The following is a 19,446-nucleotide window of genomic DNA, read 5'->3' on the forward strand; positions in this document are numbered from 1 at the left end:
AGAAGTGTGTACTGTATGACAGAGTGATAGTCTGTTTCGTCAACATGAAAGAGAGGAGGACGGCAATGGAGTTTCTCTACAAGTAGGGTGAGTCAATATGTTTTGTCTACTTGCATGAACTTGCACGCACACAAACACAGAAATCAGAAACACGGACAGCCACATCATATTTAGCTTACGTTGATTGGACTAAATTGTTTTTGGTATCGTTTAGTTTTTAGTCACTGTATAAGACTAAGCATAGGTGATTTGATGATGTTGAAGTTGAAATTCTGCTGGAATAGTGGAGTCAGTCCTTGTTTTCTTTGTGAATTGCGGTAACTCTCCGTGGTTCTATACTGAACAAAAAAATAAATGCAACATGTAAAGTGTTGGTCCCATGTTTCATGAGCTGAAATAAAAGATCCCAGAAATGTTCCATAAGCACTAAAAGTTTATTTCTTTAAAATGTTGTGCACAAATTTGTTTACATCCCTGTTCGTGAGAATTTCTCCTTTGTCAAGATAATTCATGCACCTGACATGTGTGGCATATAAAGAAGCTGATTAAACAGCATGATTATTACACAGGTGCACCTTGTGCTGGGGGAAATAAAAGGTCACTCTAAAATGTGCAGTTTTGTCACACAACACAATGCTACAGATGTCTAAAGTTTTGAGGGAGCATGCAATTGGCATGTTGACTGCAGTAATGTCCACCAGAGCTGTTGCCAGATAATTGAACATTAATTTCTCTACCACAAGCCGCCTCTAATGTCATTTTAGAGAATTTGGCAGTATGTCCAACCGGCCTCACAACCACAGACTACGTGTATGGTGTCATCTCAGCGTTTTGCTGATGTCAAGGTTGTGAACAGAGTGCCCCACGGTGGCAGTAGGGTTATGGTACGGGCAGGTATAAGCTAAGGACAACAAATACAATTGCATTTTATTGATGTCAATTTGAATGCTCTTGCCATTCATCTGCCGCCATCACCTCATGTTTCAGCATGATAATGCACAGCCCCATGTCGCAAGGATCTGTACACAATTCCTGGAGTTCTTCCATGACCTTCATACACATCAGACATGTCACCCATTGAGAATGTTTAGGATGCTCTGGATAAAAGTATACAACAGTGTGTTTCAGTTCCCATCAATATCCAGCAACTTCGCACAGGCCACGATCAACAGCCTGATCAACTCTATGGGAAGGAGATGTGTCTGATCCATGCCCCTACCTTTTTCTTAGGGTATCTGTGACCAACAGATGTATATCTGTATTCCTAGTCAAGTGAAATGCATATATTAGGGCCTAATGAATGTATTTACATTCACTGATTTCCTTATATGAACTGTAACTCAGTGAAATCTTTGAAAATGTTGCATGTTGCGTTAATCTTTTCGTTCATTGTAAATCAATAGTTGTTTAGTGGTCTGAAAATGTTGGAAACATTAACTTGCTTTACCATGCTGTAGGTCATATAACTAACTAACTGTTCGTTACATGCAATATGCTTTATGGACTTCGCGTATTTAGACAGAGGTTGCTCGGCGGTTTTCTGATTAAATAAAGGTGTAGTTGAATTTATTCTGCCACTGTGTCTTCTTATTGTCTCGGCCTTCAGGCCTATATTTCACGGTCGTAATGCATATGAATTAACTGATAGGTTATAGAGAAAACAACGCAATTATCAAAACACATAGGTTGTAATGTGGCTTTTTCCCTGGCTTCCCAAGTGATTTTACCCACGCACCACTACTGCCTTTCAAGTGAAATTTCCCACTTGGAACTATAGATGCAAACCATAACTCCTGTAGCATGTGAAAAAGCCTAGCCTACCTTCAGACCAAGGTAGGTCGTAGTGGTAACATGGTGGTCAACACAATATGATTTTGTTAGCATATTTAGCCCTGAGTGTCCACTTGTGGAAAATAATCCAACCGCACATTGACAATGGCCGGGATATAGAAAAAAAGTTCCACAGCACTTTTCAATTCACACCACTTTTGATAAAATAAAATATATCGACGGAAAGCTTTATAAAGAGGGGCAAAGAGCTGTTACTTGGACCGATTTGCCACATTTGTCAATTTACGCACAATTTCTGCCCTTCGCATCCGAATGCTGACGCAGGCTCTTTGATGTTTTGACCAAATCAGATTCACGGAAATAACACGTCGCACCCGCTGGACAAAGATCAAGGCGCGCTCTTCACTTTCCTCTGGTATTTATTTAGCAAGCATGATACCACAATACTCCCTACAGACACAAGCAAAGGCTATTACATAAATGTAGCAGCCTATACACCTAAACATTAGCGACCTTACATGTATTGCGTGGAAGCGAGACAATATTTCAGTCTGATCAACTGTAGGCTAGCAGCTGCAAAGTCTAGCCTTCTATGCGCCCTGTCCTTCTGGCCTGAGTAAATTAAGCTGTAACGTTGTGTATGCTTATTTATAACCCATTTGTTTGTGAGAAAATCAGAATGGATCAAATTTGGTTTATAATTCAAACTTGGGCTGACTAGGCAATTAAGCTTTTTCTGTCCAAAATGATTAACTGGAATGAATCAATAAACACAATAGCTGACAGACTGTGAGTAAATGTTTTATTAGGCCTACAGTTGCATTGGGTAGGACTACACGATGCAAATCAGCATAAGGAAAGCTCCTTGTGTTTTATTGTCCAATCATGTTGCTTTCTCTGTGTACGTGTATAGGACCCCCACTAGTCCTTTAAAATACAATTCAGATATGAACACGTACAAAGTTGCTGCAGTTTGACTGGGTTTTCATCCTCCCCAAAGCCAGGACTTTTCCCTGTTTTTTTTATTCTAACCCATGTGACCTGATTAGAAAAACTCTGGTCCCATCACAGCCCATATTAAACATTTCCATCACTGCCCATATTAAACTTTTATTTTTTACAAGAGATGAATCATGTCCTACCGCATAAGGCATTGCACTATACGTGGTTAGGTTATCAGATCAAGAAAAACTACCGGCCCCATAATTATTTTTTTCGCCACCCACTCTGGACCTGTGGTGCCACCTCTGTGCTCAATAGTTAGTCCTAAACTTTTTAAAAATCACCACAGTTGGTTTTGACTCGAGCGCTGTCATGTCTTTTGCCTCTCGTTTTTCAGCTATTTGTGTCGGACTGCTGATAGGCTACAATTAGCTTACACCTGCAAGTCATTTCGGTTAATGACGATTCCGTTGCCTTGTAGAGCCGCAACAGCCGATGGATGCTCCTTGTCCTTTTCCTATTAGTTCCTTTGGACTTTCAGTTTTGGAGAGGGATATTTTGTTGCCTGCAAATTGCTGGTAATTATACTGTTGGAATGAAAGCTTTATTTAACAAGCTACGTCCCAAATTACCTTTAATTGACATGGCCATTTTATAAAATCATTGTCAATGTTAAAATAGTACCCTCTATTGCTTTTCCAGATGTTTTAGGGTAAAATACATGACCCTTTCTTATGTGAGATGTTAGTTTTATTATTGCGCCGTAGAAGTCCCTTTTTTTTTTACACTTTTGGCATATTTTGATATTAACTTTAATAATAATAATAATAGCCTACTACTACTACTACTAATAATAATAATAATATTAAGAATAGTAATAATTATAAACTCATGCCTAACCGAAATTATGTCTTTGCATCAAATATTTAAATCACACACACACACACATATTTTTTTTTTAAATAAAAAAAAATATATATATATATATATATATATATCATATGTGTGTGTGTATGTGTGGTTTAAATATTTGATGCAAAGACATAATTTTGGTTATGCATGAGTTTATAATTATTACTTATCAGGTGAAATGTAAACGTTTGAATTTAACTTAGATTGCTTCGTAACTCATGGGGACAGGATTAGGCATTTTCATGCTCAAACTCATTTCGTAAAAATAGATATTATTGCAGTGCATAGTTGACCACTGAGGATTTATTTGGAACTGAACTGCATACAAAATACAGATCCACATAGGCCTCCAAGCAAAATCCATGTAGTCATTTGTCCAATAAATTGTAAGGCAAAACCTCGGATGAAATCCAAACAAAATACCTTTAAACGGCCATTTCAAAAACTGAAAAGTCTCTAATGTGATAGCTGGGGCTTGGAGCTATATTTAAAAGGGATAGGCTACGCGGTTCATGTACAAGAGGAGAGCGTACAGAATTCCATTCCATTGTCCCATATCCTATCACATCATTTGAGTTCTCGGCGTAGATTCCTGGTGATGGCTTGGGTACCAGTGTCCGAAATTGTTCATGTATCCACCGGAGTGCGCAGGCGTCCCCTTATTTGCCATGGAAACGTCCCAAAGTGGCGGCATCCCCGGGGAACACGGAGACCCGGATGACCCAGCGTGCAGATGCTCTCCCTCCGGTCCGCCCGTGCCATGCTTCATGATCTTCTTGTACTTGGAGCGTTTGTTCTGGAACCATATCTTAACCTGCAACAATAAATACAATTTAGTATATTAAGCCTGCAATTAGGCTATTATTGTAATCGTTATCATCATTGATAAGCTATTATTATTACTATTAGTCTACTCAGTACTCACTATAATAATAATAATAATAATAATACATTATAATATCCATGGCCTCATTGTTGTTATTGTCAATATAATTGTTTTTGGATAATATTGTTATGCACCTTTGCCTGTTGCCAGCATGCTGGCAAATTGAGCGTTAAATTATAAAAAGTATAACTGTAGGCTATATGACTGCATTGTTAGCGCCAAGGAATAACACAAATATTTTCCATATGAGAACAATACGTTGGACTAAAAACAGAACATTCACAAGAAAGACAAAATAAAGCTGGTGGGTGGGTTCAGGTTGCCAGGATAATTAATTGTCAACCCCACTACAGACCACTCAAGCAATACGTTTGGCATTCCTTCATTGCAGGCTTTTCCCCATTATACGAACAATACAGGGAATTTACAGAGATATTTTGATATGGAGAGAGCCTGTTGAGACGTTTATGTAACCGCAACACCCACAGCGTGGTAAAAACAGCTCTAGTAAAATCTAATTATGAATTACAATTGATTGTGGAGATGAGTGGAAAACGCGGCTCAGATAGCCCACATTTCACAAAGGCTCGTAAATGGACCAAAATAAGAGATCTGCCCAAGAGTGTCACCCCAAACACGCTGATGACAGAATTATTGTTGTTGTGATGTCTTGAATTAATTACATTTACAGTTCATTCGGAAAGTATTCAGGCCCCTTCCCTTTTCCACATGTTGTTACTTTACAGCCTTATTCTAAAATTGATTGAATTGTTTTTTTCCTCATCAATCTATACACGACACCCCATAATAATTTGGAAAGGCACACAACTGTCAATATAAGGTCCCACAGTTGACAATGCATGTCAGAGCAAAAACCAAGCCATGAGGTCGAAGTAATTGTCAGTAGAGCTCCGAGACTGGATTGTGTCAAGGCACAGATCTGGGGAAGGGTACAAGAAAATGTCTGCAGCATTGAAAGTCTCCAGAACACAGTGGCCTCCATCAATGTTAAATGGAAGTTTGGAACCACCAAGACTCTTCCTAGAGCTGGCCGCATGGCCACACTGAGCAATCTGGGGAGAAGGGCCTTGGTCAGGGAGGTGACCAAGAACCCGACGGTCACTCTGACAGAGCTCCAGAGTTCCTCTGTGGAGATGGGAGAACCTTCCAGAAGGACAACCATCTCTGCAGCACTCCACCAATCAGCCCTTTATGGTAGAGTGTCCAGACGGAAGCAATTCCTTAGTAAAACACATATGACAGCCTGCTTGGAATTTGTCAAAAGACACCTAAAGAACTCTCAGACCATGAGAAACAAGATTCTCTGGTCTGATTAAACCAAGATTAAACTATTTGGCCTGAATGCCAAGCGTCACATCTGGAGAAAACCTGGCACCACCACCAGCATGGAGGTAGCAGCATCATGTGGCAGGGACTGGGAGACTAGTCAGGATCAAGGGAAACATGAACGGAGCAAAGTACAGAGAGATCCCCGATGAAAACCTGCTCCAGAGCATTCAGGACCTCAGACTGGGACGGTGGTTCACCTTCCAACAGGACAATGACCGTAAGCACACAGCCAAGACAACGCAGGAGTGGCTTCGGGGCAAGTCTCTGAATGTCTTTGAGTGGTCCAGCCAGAGCCCGGATTGAACCTGATCGAAAATCTCTGGAGAGACCTGAAAATAGCTGTGCAGTGACGCTCCCCATCCAACCTGACAGATATTGAGAGGATCTGCATAGAAGAATGGGAGAAAATGCCCAAATACAGGTGTGCCAAGCTTGTAGTGTATACACAAGAATACTCAAGGCTGTAATCACTGTCAAATGTGCTTCAACAAAGTACTGAGTAAAGGGTCTGAATACTTAGGAAAATGTGATATTTGGAATACATTTGCAAAATTTCTAAAAACCTGTTTTTGCTTTGTCATTATGGGGTACTGTGTGTAGATTCATGAGAGGGGAAAAACAATTGAATCCATTTTAGAATAAGGCTGTAACGTAACAAAATGTGGAAAAAGTCAAGGGATCTGAATACTTTCCAAATGCACTATTATTAAGGGGGACCTGCAGGTTTTTACTAACTTTCAGAGATGGGACCAAGTCACTATTATACGAGTCACAAGCAAGTCTCAAGTCATAATGTTTGAGTCTCAAGTCAAGTCCCAAGTAGAATGTGGTCAAGACACGAGTCCAAGACGTGCATTCTAAGACCAAAACAAGTCGAGATGAGTCACAAGTTTTAAAGTCAAGTAAAAAATATATATGCATGCAACAACCTGTTCAACTACAAATCTTTGTCTATTTATTGAGGCTACCAGACAGCTTTTTTCATTATTTTGTCTACAGCATATTTTTATTAGCATATGTAATTGTAAAATATGGACCTTGTAGCTGTGGTAAGGGCATGAAATCAGCTGATGGCAAGGCAGGTTGATGTGCTCAGAGTGTAGATTTATTAGGTCTTGGTGATCCAATGGTGAAAGTGCCATATCGTATAAAATATACAAGTAGATTTACCAAATATACACAGGCAACAGCCCAAAATAAATAGCCTCTGTAATCAAGCTTAACCTGTCCTATCTGAATAGAAACCCCTTGAGAAACAAATCAAATCTGTCTAACAGGAGTTCAAACAGGTAGGCCTACCTAATATAAACACTTAGCCCCCAGGACCATACAATTAGCCTACCCAATTGGCAAGAGGCTGAATGTATCTCGAGGGGGAAAGCATCCGAGCGAGCGAAACAGTACCCCTCTGTCTCTCTTACATGTAGGCCATCTATCTGATGCTGTCTGGTCCAAACGCGTATGACATTGTTGCCGCCCGCAGCATTGAAGGCAAGGGAAGCCAGTGAGCATCTGGCCAATCAGAGCAATGAGCTAAACTGAGCGAGTTCAACTGTGAATGGTCCTGGCGCACCAAAAGAAAGTGTCAAGGGAAGCCAGCTATCAAATCCCATTGAGAGCATATGTCAGTGACAGAAAAACTTGAATTGTTGTGTTGTTGTCCTTTGGTGGCCGGCTAGCTAAAATTGTCCCTTTCCTAAATTAGCTATGGATGGAGATATGGATTTGCACTTGTGGTTTTACTTAATTCTCCGTCCTGGCCAATCATTATAATGGTCGGTTCTGATCCGACCATTAATTCATACATTGTTGTGCCCCTGGCCTGAGAGGATGAAAGTTCAATATATAGCTAGATGTAGAAGGCTAATGTTAACTAGCTAACGATGCCCATGAATGGATGTTAGGCTAGCGAGCATGCATTTTAGCCAGGTAGCCTAGGACAATAGACCGTTCCCTCAACATGAAAGAGAGGAGGATGGCATTGGCGTTTCTTTACAAGTAGGGTGAGTCAACATGTTTTTCAAGTTGGGGGGGTTGGCTTCCCCAGTGATTGCTGGGGTTCCCTACTGCCTGCTGGCCTGATTTCAATCCTCTCTTCCTACAATTTCACGTTTGCACTGCACCCGATCCTATAGCTGTACATCAAATCATCAATCTGTTCGCTTGCACACCTTGCCTGTGTTGATTGACAGTTTTCTGGTCCAATCAGAGTGCCGAGTGTGCATTTCACTAGCCAATCTTTTGCAGTTTTTTTTTGCAAGGGTGATGCTGCGGCTGTTTTCTCTGGCTACATGTAGCGTAATCCACGTAGAATCTGTGTCACAAAATTAGTGGCAAAACATTACAAAACCTGTCCAGATAATTTCAAGTCATCAGTCTCAAGTCAAAGTCTAGTCCCGAGTCTTGAGGCTCCAAGTCCAAGTCAAGTCTCAAGTTATTTAATTTTCTTTCAAGTCAAGTCTCAAGCCATCAAATTTGTGACTCAAGTCAGACTCGACTCCAAGTTATGTGACTAGGTAGCTAGTCACTTGAACCATGTTCTGAGGCTAAATAGTGTTAGTTACATTTACTTTGTTTCCAACCATTGGAATAAAACAAGCTTATACTTTGGGTTCTTATGGGGTACGACTGTTTAACTAAGTTCATGAAGCATTTATGAGTTATATTCTTCAAGAATCAATAGGTACATATCATGAATTTATAAATCCAAAAGTGATATAGCGATTGCTGATTACCCCTTTAATGCCGAATTGGATTGAACTTCAAGTATGAATGAATTTCACCCTAACGTCAATCAACAGCATGCTAATGTAAGTAGCTGTTCCTATGATAATTGGAAGTATTGGTTTTAGATTTCAACAGCAACACTCTGCTGACAAGGGCTTTCAGTCTGAAATGTTTGGTAACTAGGTAGCTCAAGACATCACGCCAGAAAATCCTGTCCCACATATCTAACTAAATCTCAGTGTGTGTACCGTACAACTTGGGGAAACCACTCTCCTTAGTTAAATGTGTGGTGACTGGTGGTCAGTGCAAAAAGGTCTATGCATAATCTGCTAGGTGGTTGCTGCTCATAGAAGGCCGGAAGACACGAGTGATTCCAACAAAGCAATGTTCGATCCCAATTATCTATTCTTAGCTCCCTTATCAATATGACCCTTATCAATATGACCCTTATCAATATGACCCTCATCAATATGACCTTATCAATATGACCCTCATCAATATGACCTTATCAATATGACCCTTATCAATATGACCCTCATCAATATGACCTTATCAATATGACCCTCATCAATATGACCTTATCAATATGACCCTTATCAATATGACCCTCATCAATATGACCCTCATCAATATGACCTTATCAATATGACCTCATCAATATGACCCTCATCAATATGACCTTATCAATATGACCTTATCAATATGACCTTATCAATAGCTCCCTAATCAATAATTCCTGCTTCCGCCCAGGTAACATAATATCTGAGAGGTTCCGAGAAGTGCTTCTTCATATTTAGCATATACATACACTGAGTATACCAAACATTAAGAACACCTTCCTAATATTGAGTTGCCCTCCTTTTGCCCTCAGAACAGCCTCAATTCGTCAGGGCATGGACTCTACAAGGTGTCGAAAGCGTTCGACAGGGACGTTGGCCTATGTTGACACCAATGCTTGCATCAGTGTCAAATTTGCTGTATGTCCTTTGGGTGGTGGACCATTAGATACACAGAGCAGGTTTTCTTAATGTTTTGTATACTCAGTGTATAAAGGTGTCCTTTATATACTAGAAATATCATGTCTCTAAAGTCCCAATTGATGCAACATTCAGATGCATGTATACACAATAATCTCTCCAACTAGATTTGGAAAAGTATTGTTTTCAAGAAAAAAAGTCCTGGCTTGATGTGATCTATATGTCTTTGAAACCATAAAGTCAAGTGTCTGTGAATGGGAGGGTCACAATACTGTAGTTCTATATGTCTTTGAAACCGTAAAGTCAAGTGTCTGTGAATGGGAGGGTCACAATACTGTAGTTCTATATGTCTTTGAAACCATAAAGTCAAGTGTCTGTGAATGGGAGGGTCACAATACTGTAGTTCTATATGTCTTTGAAACCGTAAAGTCAAGTGTCTGTGAATGGGAGGGTCACAATACTGTAGTTCTGTATGTCTTTGAAACCGTAAAGTCAAGTGTCTGTGAATGGGAGGGTCACAATACTGTAGTTCTATATGTCTTTGAAACCGTAAAGTCAAGTGTCTGTGAATGGGAGGGTCACAATACTGTAGTTCTATATGTCTTTGAAACCATAAAGTCAAGTGTCTGTGAATGGGAGGGTCACAATACTGTAGTTCTATATGTCTTTGAAACCGTAAAGTCAAGTGTCTGTGAATGGGAGGGTCACAATACTGTAGTTCTGTATGTCTTTGAAACCGTAAAGTCAAGTGTCTGTGAATGGGAGGGTCACAATACTGTAGTTCTATATGTCTTTGAAACCGTAAAGTCAAGTGTCTGTGAATGGGAGGGTCACAATACTGTAGTTCTATATGTCAGTAAGCTCTATAGTTGAGGGTGATTTCATCCATTTAAGGATTGCACATTAAACCAATTAATGTAATAGCACATCTGGCATAACCCAGCAGAAATTAGCTCCACAAAAACAAAAAGCCACAGTGTAATGCCATCCACTTGAAAAGGCTCTGGAGGACATTAGTTATCTGACACCCTCAGTTACAAAGATGTTGGCTGCTGATGTCATATGTATAAAGGGCTCATCTTGCAGAAAGTCCCCTGTTGACGCTTTCTCAGATATCTGTCGTGTAGAACTTACATAGGATTACTAAGGCCCTCCTCTCTTAGCAGCGCATTACGGCCTCTACAGGTTCAGAATGGTCTCTTGCCACAGAGGATCAATGAATGCATTTCATATCCGTCCATACGCCAAAAACTATACTCCAATTGATGTATAGCAGCATTCAGAGTACATATTCCCTTTTGGATTCGCCAGTATGTATTTTTTTAAGTCCCCAGGCAAACGTAGTGAGGGAGATCTCTAGATTTAAAGAAATATAGAATGATTACCTGGCTGAAAGCAATAAGCTCTCCCAAATAAAAAATGATGTAGTCCTACCAAAGTCTGTACTTTCTCTGCTGTTATTTTTCTCTCGTTTTGGGAACCCCAAAACTTCATGGGACTAACAATATTTATATAAAACGTGACGCGATAACTCGCTAAGGTCTCTTCCTCTATTCCTACTGACAGACAAAATGGCCGCGGTCGTTCCACCCCTCTCCCTTCTTCTTCCCTTGCCAGACAGAGATTGGTGAGAAGTGAGGAGTTAGTTGCAAAAGGAACCCATTGGCTGAGAGACTGAGGCCTTAACACTGAAGCAAGAGCTATATAGGCTAAAGGAGACCACTGAGCTCAGGGCCCGTATTCATTAAGCGTCTCAGAGTACAGGAGTGCTGATCTAGAATCAGGTTTCCCCCCCTGTCCATAATCGTATTTATTATGATCTAAAAGGCTAAATGTATCCTAGATCAGCACTCCTACTCTGAGACTCGGGTCAGTAAGCCTAGACCTAGACTAAAAAGCATGCTCAATTGAGAATCACCATTGAAACTATTTTTTTTGTTTTGTCCAGGACAACCCTTAACATGTGTCCAGGAAACCGGCCCATAGTGAATACAGGCCCAGATGAGTAAGTAAGTAATAGTAGGAGATGGATAACACAGTAGTAAGACAAGTAATACAGGACGGTGATACACCCTGCTCTTCTGCTGCCTCGCCTCCCTGCCAACAGGGAACTGCCATGCCAGCTGAAGCCAAGGGCATTCATGCTGCATTCAAATATTCATGAAAGTGTGTGTGCCACACACTGATGAGGGGAAACAATATCAGTTACAGGCCGTTAGAGTCGACTAACACCTCCATGGACATGGCAGGACATCACACTAAAGCAAGTTGACATTGACACATTGACTCTGTACCGGTACCCCCTGTATATAGCCCTGCTATAGTTATTTACTGCTGCTCTTTAATTATTTGTTATTCTTATCTCTTACCTTTTTTTTTTATGGGATCTTCTTAAAACTGCATTGTTGGTTAAGGGCTTGTAAGTAAGTATTTCACTGTAAGGTCTACTACACCTGTTGTATTCAAGCGCATGTGACAAATAAAAAGCGTTTTCTCCTCTTTGCTAAATAATAAAGCATCGAAAGGGTCAACACTTCAACTACTTTGAGTGGGAATTCTCAAAGCCTTAAATGTACATACCTCCATAACATTAGGCTCCAGTCTCATTTTTGATGAGACATTTGACCTTTATTAACAGTATCTAACATGGCACTTATGCATATAGTGTTGTAGCCCAGATGCAAAGAATAGGTGTGCCTTGGAGAATGGGTACGCACAGCATTTTGACTAAACTTCTCACCACCTTGTGAGATGAGACGCTTACAAAAGAGGGACATGTTGCCCGACTCAAGTAAACAATAGGCTATAGGAATTGTTCACTTTGTGAACCCTTTGCGTAATGCGTGCACATGTATTCCAGTCGAACTATTGAGACCTATACAGACCACATTTAACCTCTTTGATCTCTAGGGGCGCTATTTCATTTTTGGATAAAAAACGTTCCCGTTTTAAGCGCGATATTTTGTCACGAAAAGATGCTCGACTATGCATATTCTTGACAGTTTTTGAAAGAAAACACTCTGAAGTTTCAGAATCTGCAAAGATATTGTCTGTAAGTGCCCCAGAACTCATTCTACAGGCGAAACCAAGATGATGCATCAACCAGGAAATGATCAGAATTTCTGAAGCTCTGTTTTCCATTGTCTCCTTATATGGCTGTGATTGCGCAAGGAATGAGCCTACACTTTCTGTCGTTCCCCCAAAGTGTTAGCAGCATTGTGACGTATTTGTAGGCATATCATTGGAAGATTGACCATAAGAGACTACATTTTCCAAGTGTCCGCCTGGTGTCCCTGCGTCGAAATTGGAGCGTAAAGCCAGGTGCAATTATTTTTCCATTTGAGAGCAAGGAGAAACCAGGCTTCCACGAAGGATATATCATTGAAGAGATATGTGGAAAAACACCTTGAGGATTGATTCTAAACCACGTTTGCCATGTTTCAGTCGATATTATGGAGTTAATTTGGAAAAAAGTTCGCGTTTTGAGGGCTGAATTTTCGTTTTTTTTTTTTTTTTTTTTTTTTTTTGGTAGCCAAATGTGATGTACAAAACGGAGCTATTTCTAATACACAAAGAATCTTTTTGGAAAAACTGAGCATCTGCTATCTAACTGAGAGGCTCCTCATTGAAAACATCAGAAGTTCTTCAAAGGTAAGTTATTTTATTTGAAGGCTTTACTTGTTTTTGTGATAGTTGCCTGCTAAATGCTAACGCTAATGCTAACGCTAATGCTAACGCTAAATGCTACGCTAGCTAGCTACTGTTACACAAATGATTGTTTTCCTATGGTTGAAAAGCATATTTTGAAAATCTGAGATGACAGTGTTGTTAACAAAAGGCTAAGCTTGAGAGCTAGCATATTTATTTCATTTCATTTGCGATTTTCATGAATAGTTAACGTTGCGTTATGGTAATGAGCTTAGGTCTATAAATAGAATCCCGGATCCGGGTTTGGTCGTCGCAACAGGTTAAAAAAGAAAATACTTCCACCAAAATCGTTGTGTGTTGAAGAGTCTCTTGTAATAAACACCTTATTGAACAGTTATATCAGTAAAAATAACTGAAATAGACTATTAAAATGGGCCAAAAATAGAGAAATGTGTACCTGTGTTTGAGTTAGTCCCAATTTTGCCGCCAAATCGGCACGCTCAGGGAGCGCGAGGTATTGGGTTTGCTGGAATCTCTGGTTGAGCGCCTGCAGTTGTAAGCTTGAGTAGATGGTCCGAGGTTTTCGGATCTTCTTCCCTTTTCCGTTCAGTCGAATTTCTCCATTCTCGATCACCGTGGTCGGCTTCTCAAGCTCTTCAAAGGGATGAAGAAGAAAAAGTTGTATTTTATTTCACCGGGAAGTCCAATTGAGGTCAGAAATGTTGGAATAATAATAACAATATTAACAACAACACCATCAATAATAATAATAATGATCATCATAATAATCATACATTTACTGAATAATACATGTTTAATTTAAGCCATTTAATTTGCCCTCAAAGGGCAAGAGCTCAACTTTTCTTTTCTACCTCATGTTGCAAAAGAGGTCATTGAGCATGAAGAATATAATGACTGCATAGTGCTCCCCATTATCCCCATTGTTATGAAGATTGCACATACCAACTAGTGCTTAGGGAAACAGCTGCGTTAGGCCCCACAAGGTGTTCATAGTAACATGACACTGTATGAATCCATCCTTATAATACAACCAGTGTAATAGCGTTAGGAGATTGATCTTTCATCTACTTCACTTTTTGTTTTACAGTGGCATAAGATTTAGATTTGATTTGCTAAGTTGAACAATAATTGCAGAGAATTTCGGTAGGTGGTAGGTAGTCCAGCGGCTAAGGGAGTTGGACCTGTGGCCGAAAGACGGCCGGTTTGAATCCCGGGCCAGGTGTTGGAAAAATGTATCTGGCAAGTGAACTGCTGCTGGGTTCACATCCTTAAGACATTCCCCTATTGTTGGGTGGCTTGGGCCCTTGAACAAGGCCCTTAACCCCACAACATACAGGGCTGACCCGGTGCTCGTCTCAACTGTATGTGTGATTTGTCCGGTGCTCGTCTCAACTGTATGTGTGATTTGTCCAGGGCTCGTCTCAACGGTATGTGTGATTTGTGCTGTCTGGGGCAGTTGAGAATGAGCAGAAGGCATATTTATGCTGTTTGCTGTAACTAATGGGAAATAAAGTTGTATTGTATTGTTGAGTTAAATAAGTTGCATTGGAAATGTTGAATCTTGATTGTCCCTTTTCTATTCTAAGCCTGCCATTCAAATAGCGAATAATAAAGAAACTCATAGGCCTTACATCATATGCTACTGCACAGCCAATTCTCCAGTGTTAAATCAACACTGGTCTAGTGTCTATACAGGCCCACACTTTTCAGTGTTAAATTAACAACTGTATTTGTTAGTGACAGAGACATGGTTGTTGTTGCAGTCTTTTTGTTTTTGTTCTGTGGCCCTCACCAAAGAAGATCCGAAGCGAATATGATTCAAATGTCATTCTTCAACTAAATACAAGTATTTAATAAGGACTTATTTTGGGGGCTTAATTTTGCCTTATTACAGTGGCCTGAAACTCGTGGTTTGCAGGCCTGCGAGTCACTTTATGATGGCTTGCAAAGTGATGTGTAATTCCTATCGTAATCGAACCAGAGAGGGGATAGCCAACATTTTGAATTTTTATTAACCCGCAACCTGCATTTAGAATGATGACTGCTAGGTCAGGTAGAAGAAGATATAAGACTACCTAAACCATATAAACTGGAACAACCATTTCAGTAACCGGTGAAAAAAGTCCAAGTAACAAATTTGATTTGTTTAGGAATGTTGTATTTATATTTCAGTAGCATAAGATTAATTCATCAATCAATGTACATGCAAAAACATAGATATTAAAACAAACTATTCTAAAAAAAATCTACCTGCAATACAGCATGCTGGGAAATATGATACTGATGGGTGTGGTTTTGGTTTAAGACTGGTTATTAACTCCAACACTTTTACACCAATGAGTGTTGATTTAACACCTGAATCAACACTAGAAATGTTATACTGAAAAAGCAACACTATAGGTAACACTGGCCAATTTGCTGTGTGACTGTGCAGAAACTGTTCTTTTGTTTTGGTCCACCAGTTTCAAACAGCTGTAAAACTGTATTTTTTTGTTATTGAAAATATATTTCAGTTTGACCACAGATGCCACTCCAGGTGAGAAATCAATAGGTGAATATCACAGACAATCACAACATGCTGTGAAACACTATTATTCCACTATTAGCGACAGATATATTATGGACATTTTCTGAAATTACAATGCGAAAAAAAAAAAAAAAAAAAAAAGCACCTTTAAAACCACTAAAACTAATATTGGCCTGCTAATAGCGTTCCAAAAATAATTGCAACATACAAATGGTCTTCATTGATGATATAACATTTGTTGATATTGTTTCCGTTATTATTATTAGGCCATTATCTTGTTATTGGTAGGAATTAAACTCATAATTGCATGGTTATATTATCATAATAATAATAATACATTGTTCAGAACTAAGACGGGTTTTTAATGAGAACTAAGAATAACATAATGAATCTGTTAATGCTCAAGAGGACTGCAATGTTTATATTATCTGGGGCCTTAAATACTTATTGACTTTCCAACATGCCCATCACACAAAATGCCTGTAAGATAGCCACACAAACCCTTTCCTAATACGCGGGTGAAAAGTTTTACTTTTCAATGTCTGGAGAGAGTTGATAAACATGGCAATTGCCAACCGTGCAGTGGAGATATCACAGTCAGTCAACGATTTATGGATGACATTCCCTGCCGATTATCAGGTTTTTGATGTTGTGTAAATATAAATAGACTGCTAAACCCCTAAGCGAACTCACTCATCATAATTGCATTTTTTGAGGAGAGGAGTAGGCCTATTGGTTGATATTCATTCCTATCTGAATGTCTTCGAGCTTTTAGTCCCAAACAGATTCACACTCCAAATAGGACTAGCCATTATAAACAATATGATTTTAAGTAAAAACCTAGATACCGGGTTATTTTGATCATTGACAGTAGGCTACGTGGAATTAATGCTGTATGCATTTTGTTTAACGTTTTAATCAAAATTACGAGGTATAACGATGTGGCTCTTTCGTGTAGTCCTATGCGGGTATCTGTATGCTAAAATATCAATGAAGTAATGTAGGATCACAAAAGCAATAACGTCATCAAAGACAAATGGTTTTCAGATTACATGTTTTGTCTGGACCCTGTGTTTTGTGGGAAACCACAGGTCAAAATGTAAAGTGGCTCGGTTTTTTCCTCCCATGTCGGCTGCATGTGTATCATCATCGAGAGTAGGCTAGGCTAATTACTGTGCTAATCAACCGACCTGTCTTGCGGCCCAATAATATAAATGCAAATTGACCAGTAGTAAGTAGTCTAGCCTTAGGTCTAATCATCCGTCCTAATATCGGATTAGACTAATAATTGCAATGGTGAAATAGGCTACATATAGCCCTAGGTATAGTGAAATCGTATGAAAATAGATTCTCATATCAATTTGAGACGAGAACAGTACCTTGCTTTATCCGTGCATACATCTCGAGGTTCAGTAGCCTGTCAACTATTGACCGTTAAAAAATATGTATTATATTCAATCGTGCTCAGGTGTTATAGACTACATATGTGACAAGGGAACATCCTATTTATTGATAACACCTTTAGGTCCGAGCACGGTTTCCGTAATGCTGCTTGCTATATGTTAGGAATTCCCTATATTTCATTAGTGGTTTATTTGCAGGTTTATGATTGGGTTTATGTAGGCTATATAAGTGCCCGATTCTAATTTTAGAAGTCAATCGCGTTCGTATAGCCTTCGCCACTGAAACCACATTTTGAAAAAACTCCAAAATGTCAACACGGATGTTTTTAAAAACGTACCTGTTTCCTCTATTCTCGTGTGTCCCAGACCGTTGTTGTGGCTACTGTGCTGGTATGGCAGGTAGGCACTTGGGTGGTGTGCGCTTACGGTGCTGTGGTAAGGATAGGCTAGCGGGCGGCCATAAGATGACGCACTGGAAGAAAAGGGGCTATCGTGCTGCGAGGGTCCGGCGGGATGCAAGCCGTGCACTGGATAGTGGTTGTGAGACAAGCCGGGGGAGTGCTGCTGGTGGCCGGGATAGCCGTGTCCGAACTCCAGAAATGCCGATTTGGAGGGATCAGAAGCAACCAGACTGTCCGACAATGAACTCATAGTCATCATTGAGCGGGGGTCCATAAACTCGAGGCGCAGTTAAGGGCACCATAGAGTGCTACAGATGGGACCGATGCATATCCACTGAGTAGGCAAGTTATGCTACCTAAAAAAACAAAACCAATATTAATAGCACGGAGCGACGAGGTTATTTCCTAAATCCTTCCGTTTGTCTCCAAATTCTAAATTACGCAGTCCCTTTATTTTGTCGTCTCTAAAAAGAGAACAGGAAAACCTGCACTGTTTCTCAGAACACTTTGTGCATATGGTTTAGACTTGTTGCTACCTCGCTTGGCATACACAAGCGCGCCTGCTCATTGGTTGCGGTGGCTAATCATGTCATCCTGCCTCGAGGCCAAACCATATTTAACTTGATTAATACAAGCTACATGAAGTCGGTCTTCCAGTTTGGGCAGCAGTGACATGTCAATGCAGCAGAATTTGGAAACCATTTATGCTAAATGAGAAGATAGGCCTACTGTAACAGATATTAACTAGGCTAATTTAATGTGAAGCATGTTTAGATTTTGTTATGTAGCCTTTTAGCGTTTGCAAAGATGGTCAACAAACTTGACAACTTGCCAGTGATGTTTTTACGTGAGGACAAATATTTTTCGCACAAGTTATGCCATAGGATAATCAATTATTATATATGTACACAGGCCTAATTAATACGCGATACACATAGCTACATTACAAGACTATACATTACATTTCCATCTGGCGCAAATGCGTGATTTAGCCTACGCATGACTAGACTCAAGCGAGGGCACAGAAGCCCAACATAGTGGCTATTATACTGTTGTAAATTTGACTTTATCAAAACGCTCAGATGCATCAAGATAAAACAGAACACGCACGCACACACACTCTCCCAGCACCTGTATAACACACAACACACATTAATCATGTTTTTCTTTAAACAAAAATGCAACAAATGGGAAACTCTTCTTTAGGGCTTTGTACTTGGTGAGAGGACGAGTTGTAATTACTGATAGTTTCTGGAGAAGGAGGGGAGGCTGCCCCTAGCTATCAATCTTGTCCGTGATGAAAGAAGACGTTCACATTCGACTGCAAACCATTACATAGTCGGTCATGTGTAATCTATGTCTGTAGGTTGCAGACAGATGGGTGACAATAAATATCAACTTGAATTGACGCCGGCCCGGGCCCAGCGCATGACAGATGTGGCGCCGAAGACGCTCGAAATCATTAGGCCTAAATTGCACATTTAGAGTCGTCACTATGTAATTCAGTCACAAGTCTAAATGTCACAGGTTGCTGTTAACCTGTAGGCATAGAGCCTATGCCAGAGCTCTAGCCGAGGCCACTTTGGTAACTATTGAGCAACGCGCGGAAGATAACGTTTCAGGACTGAGACCCCCTGAATAATTATGATAGCCTAACTATTAGGTCTACACACTAGCCTACACAGTAATACTAAAACAAAAATAATACTGTTGTCGTTATGGTGAAACATTCATCCTCATATAGTAGGCCATGTAATCATGTTCCAACGCCTGCTATTGGGTGGAATTAAATTGGCCTATCCCATAATAATGGCTTATATTTATTTCAAATAATATTGAAAACATTTATTCTATAACGAAT

General features: G+C 39.9%; 1 protein-coding gene across 1 annotated transcript; it reads right to left on the reverse strand.

Annotated features, from left to right (window-relative positions):
• Positions 1–3,930: 3,930 nt before the first annotated feature.
• LOC139422124 (homeobox protein Dlx4a-like) lies at positions 3,931–18,066 on the reverse strand. Its single transcript, XM_071173276.1, has 3 exons — positions 17,523–18,066; positions 13,691–13,887; positions 3,931–4,459 (listed from the first exon to the last, which is right to left on the reverse strand). The coding sequence occupies exons 1-3, from the start codon at positions 17,857–17,859 to the stop codon at positions 4,208–4,210; spliced, it is 786 nt and encodes a 261-aa protein (XP_071029377.1). The 5' UTR covers positions 17,860–18,066; the 3' UTR covers positions 3,931–4,207.
• Between the last annotated feature and the right edge of the window lie 1,380 nt (positions 18,067–19,446).

The sequence above is a fragment of the Oncorhynchus clarkii genome, chromosome 12 (genome assembly GCF_045791955.1).
Source record: "Oncorhynchus clarkii lewisi isolate Uvic-CL-2024 chromosome 12, UVic_Ocla_1.0, whole genome shotgun sequence".
In the NCBI taxonomy this organism is placed as follows: Eukaryota; Metazoa; Chordata; class Actinopteri; order Salmoniformes; family Salmonidae; genus Oncorhynchus; species Oncorhynchus clarkii.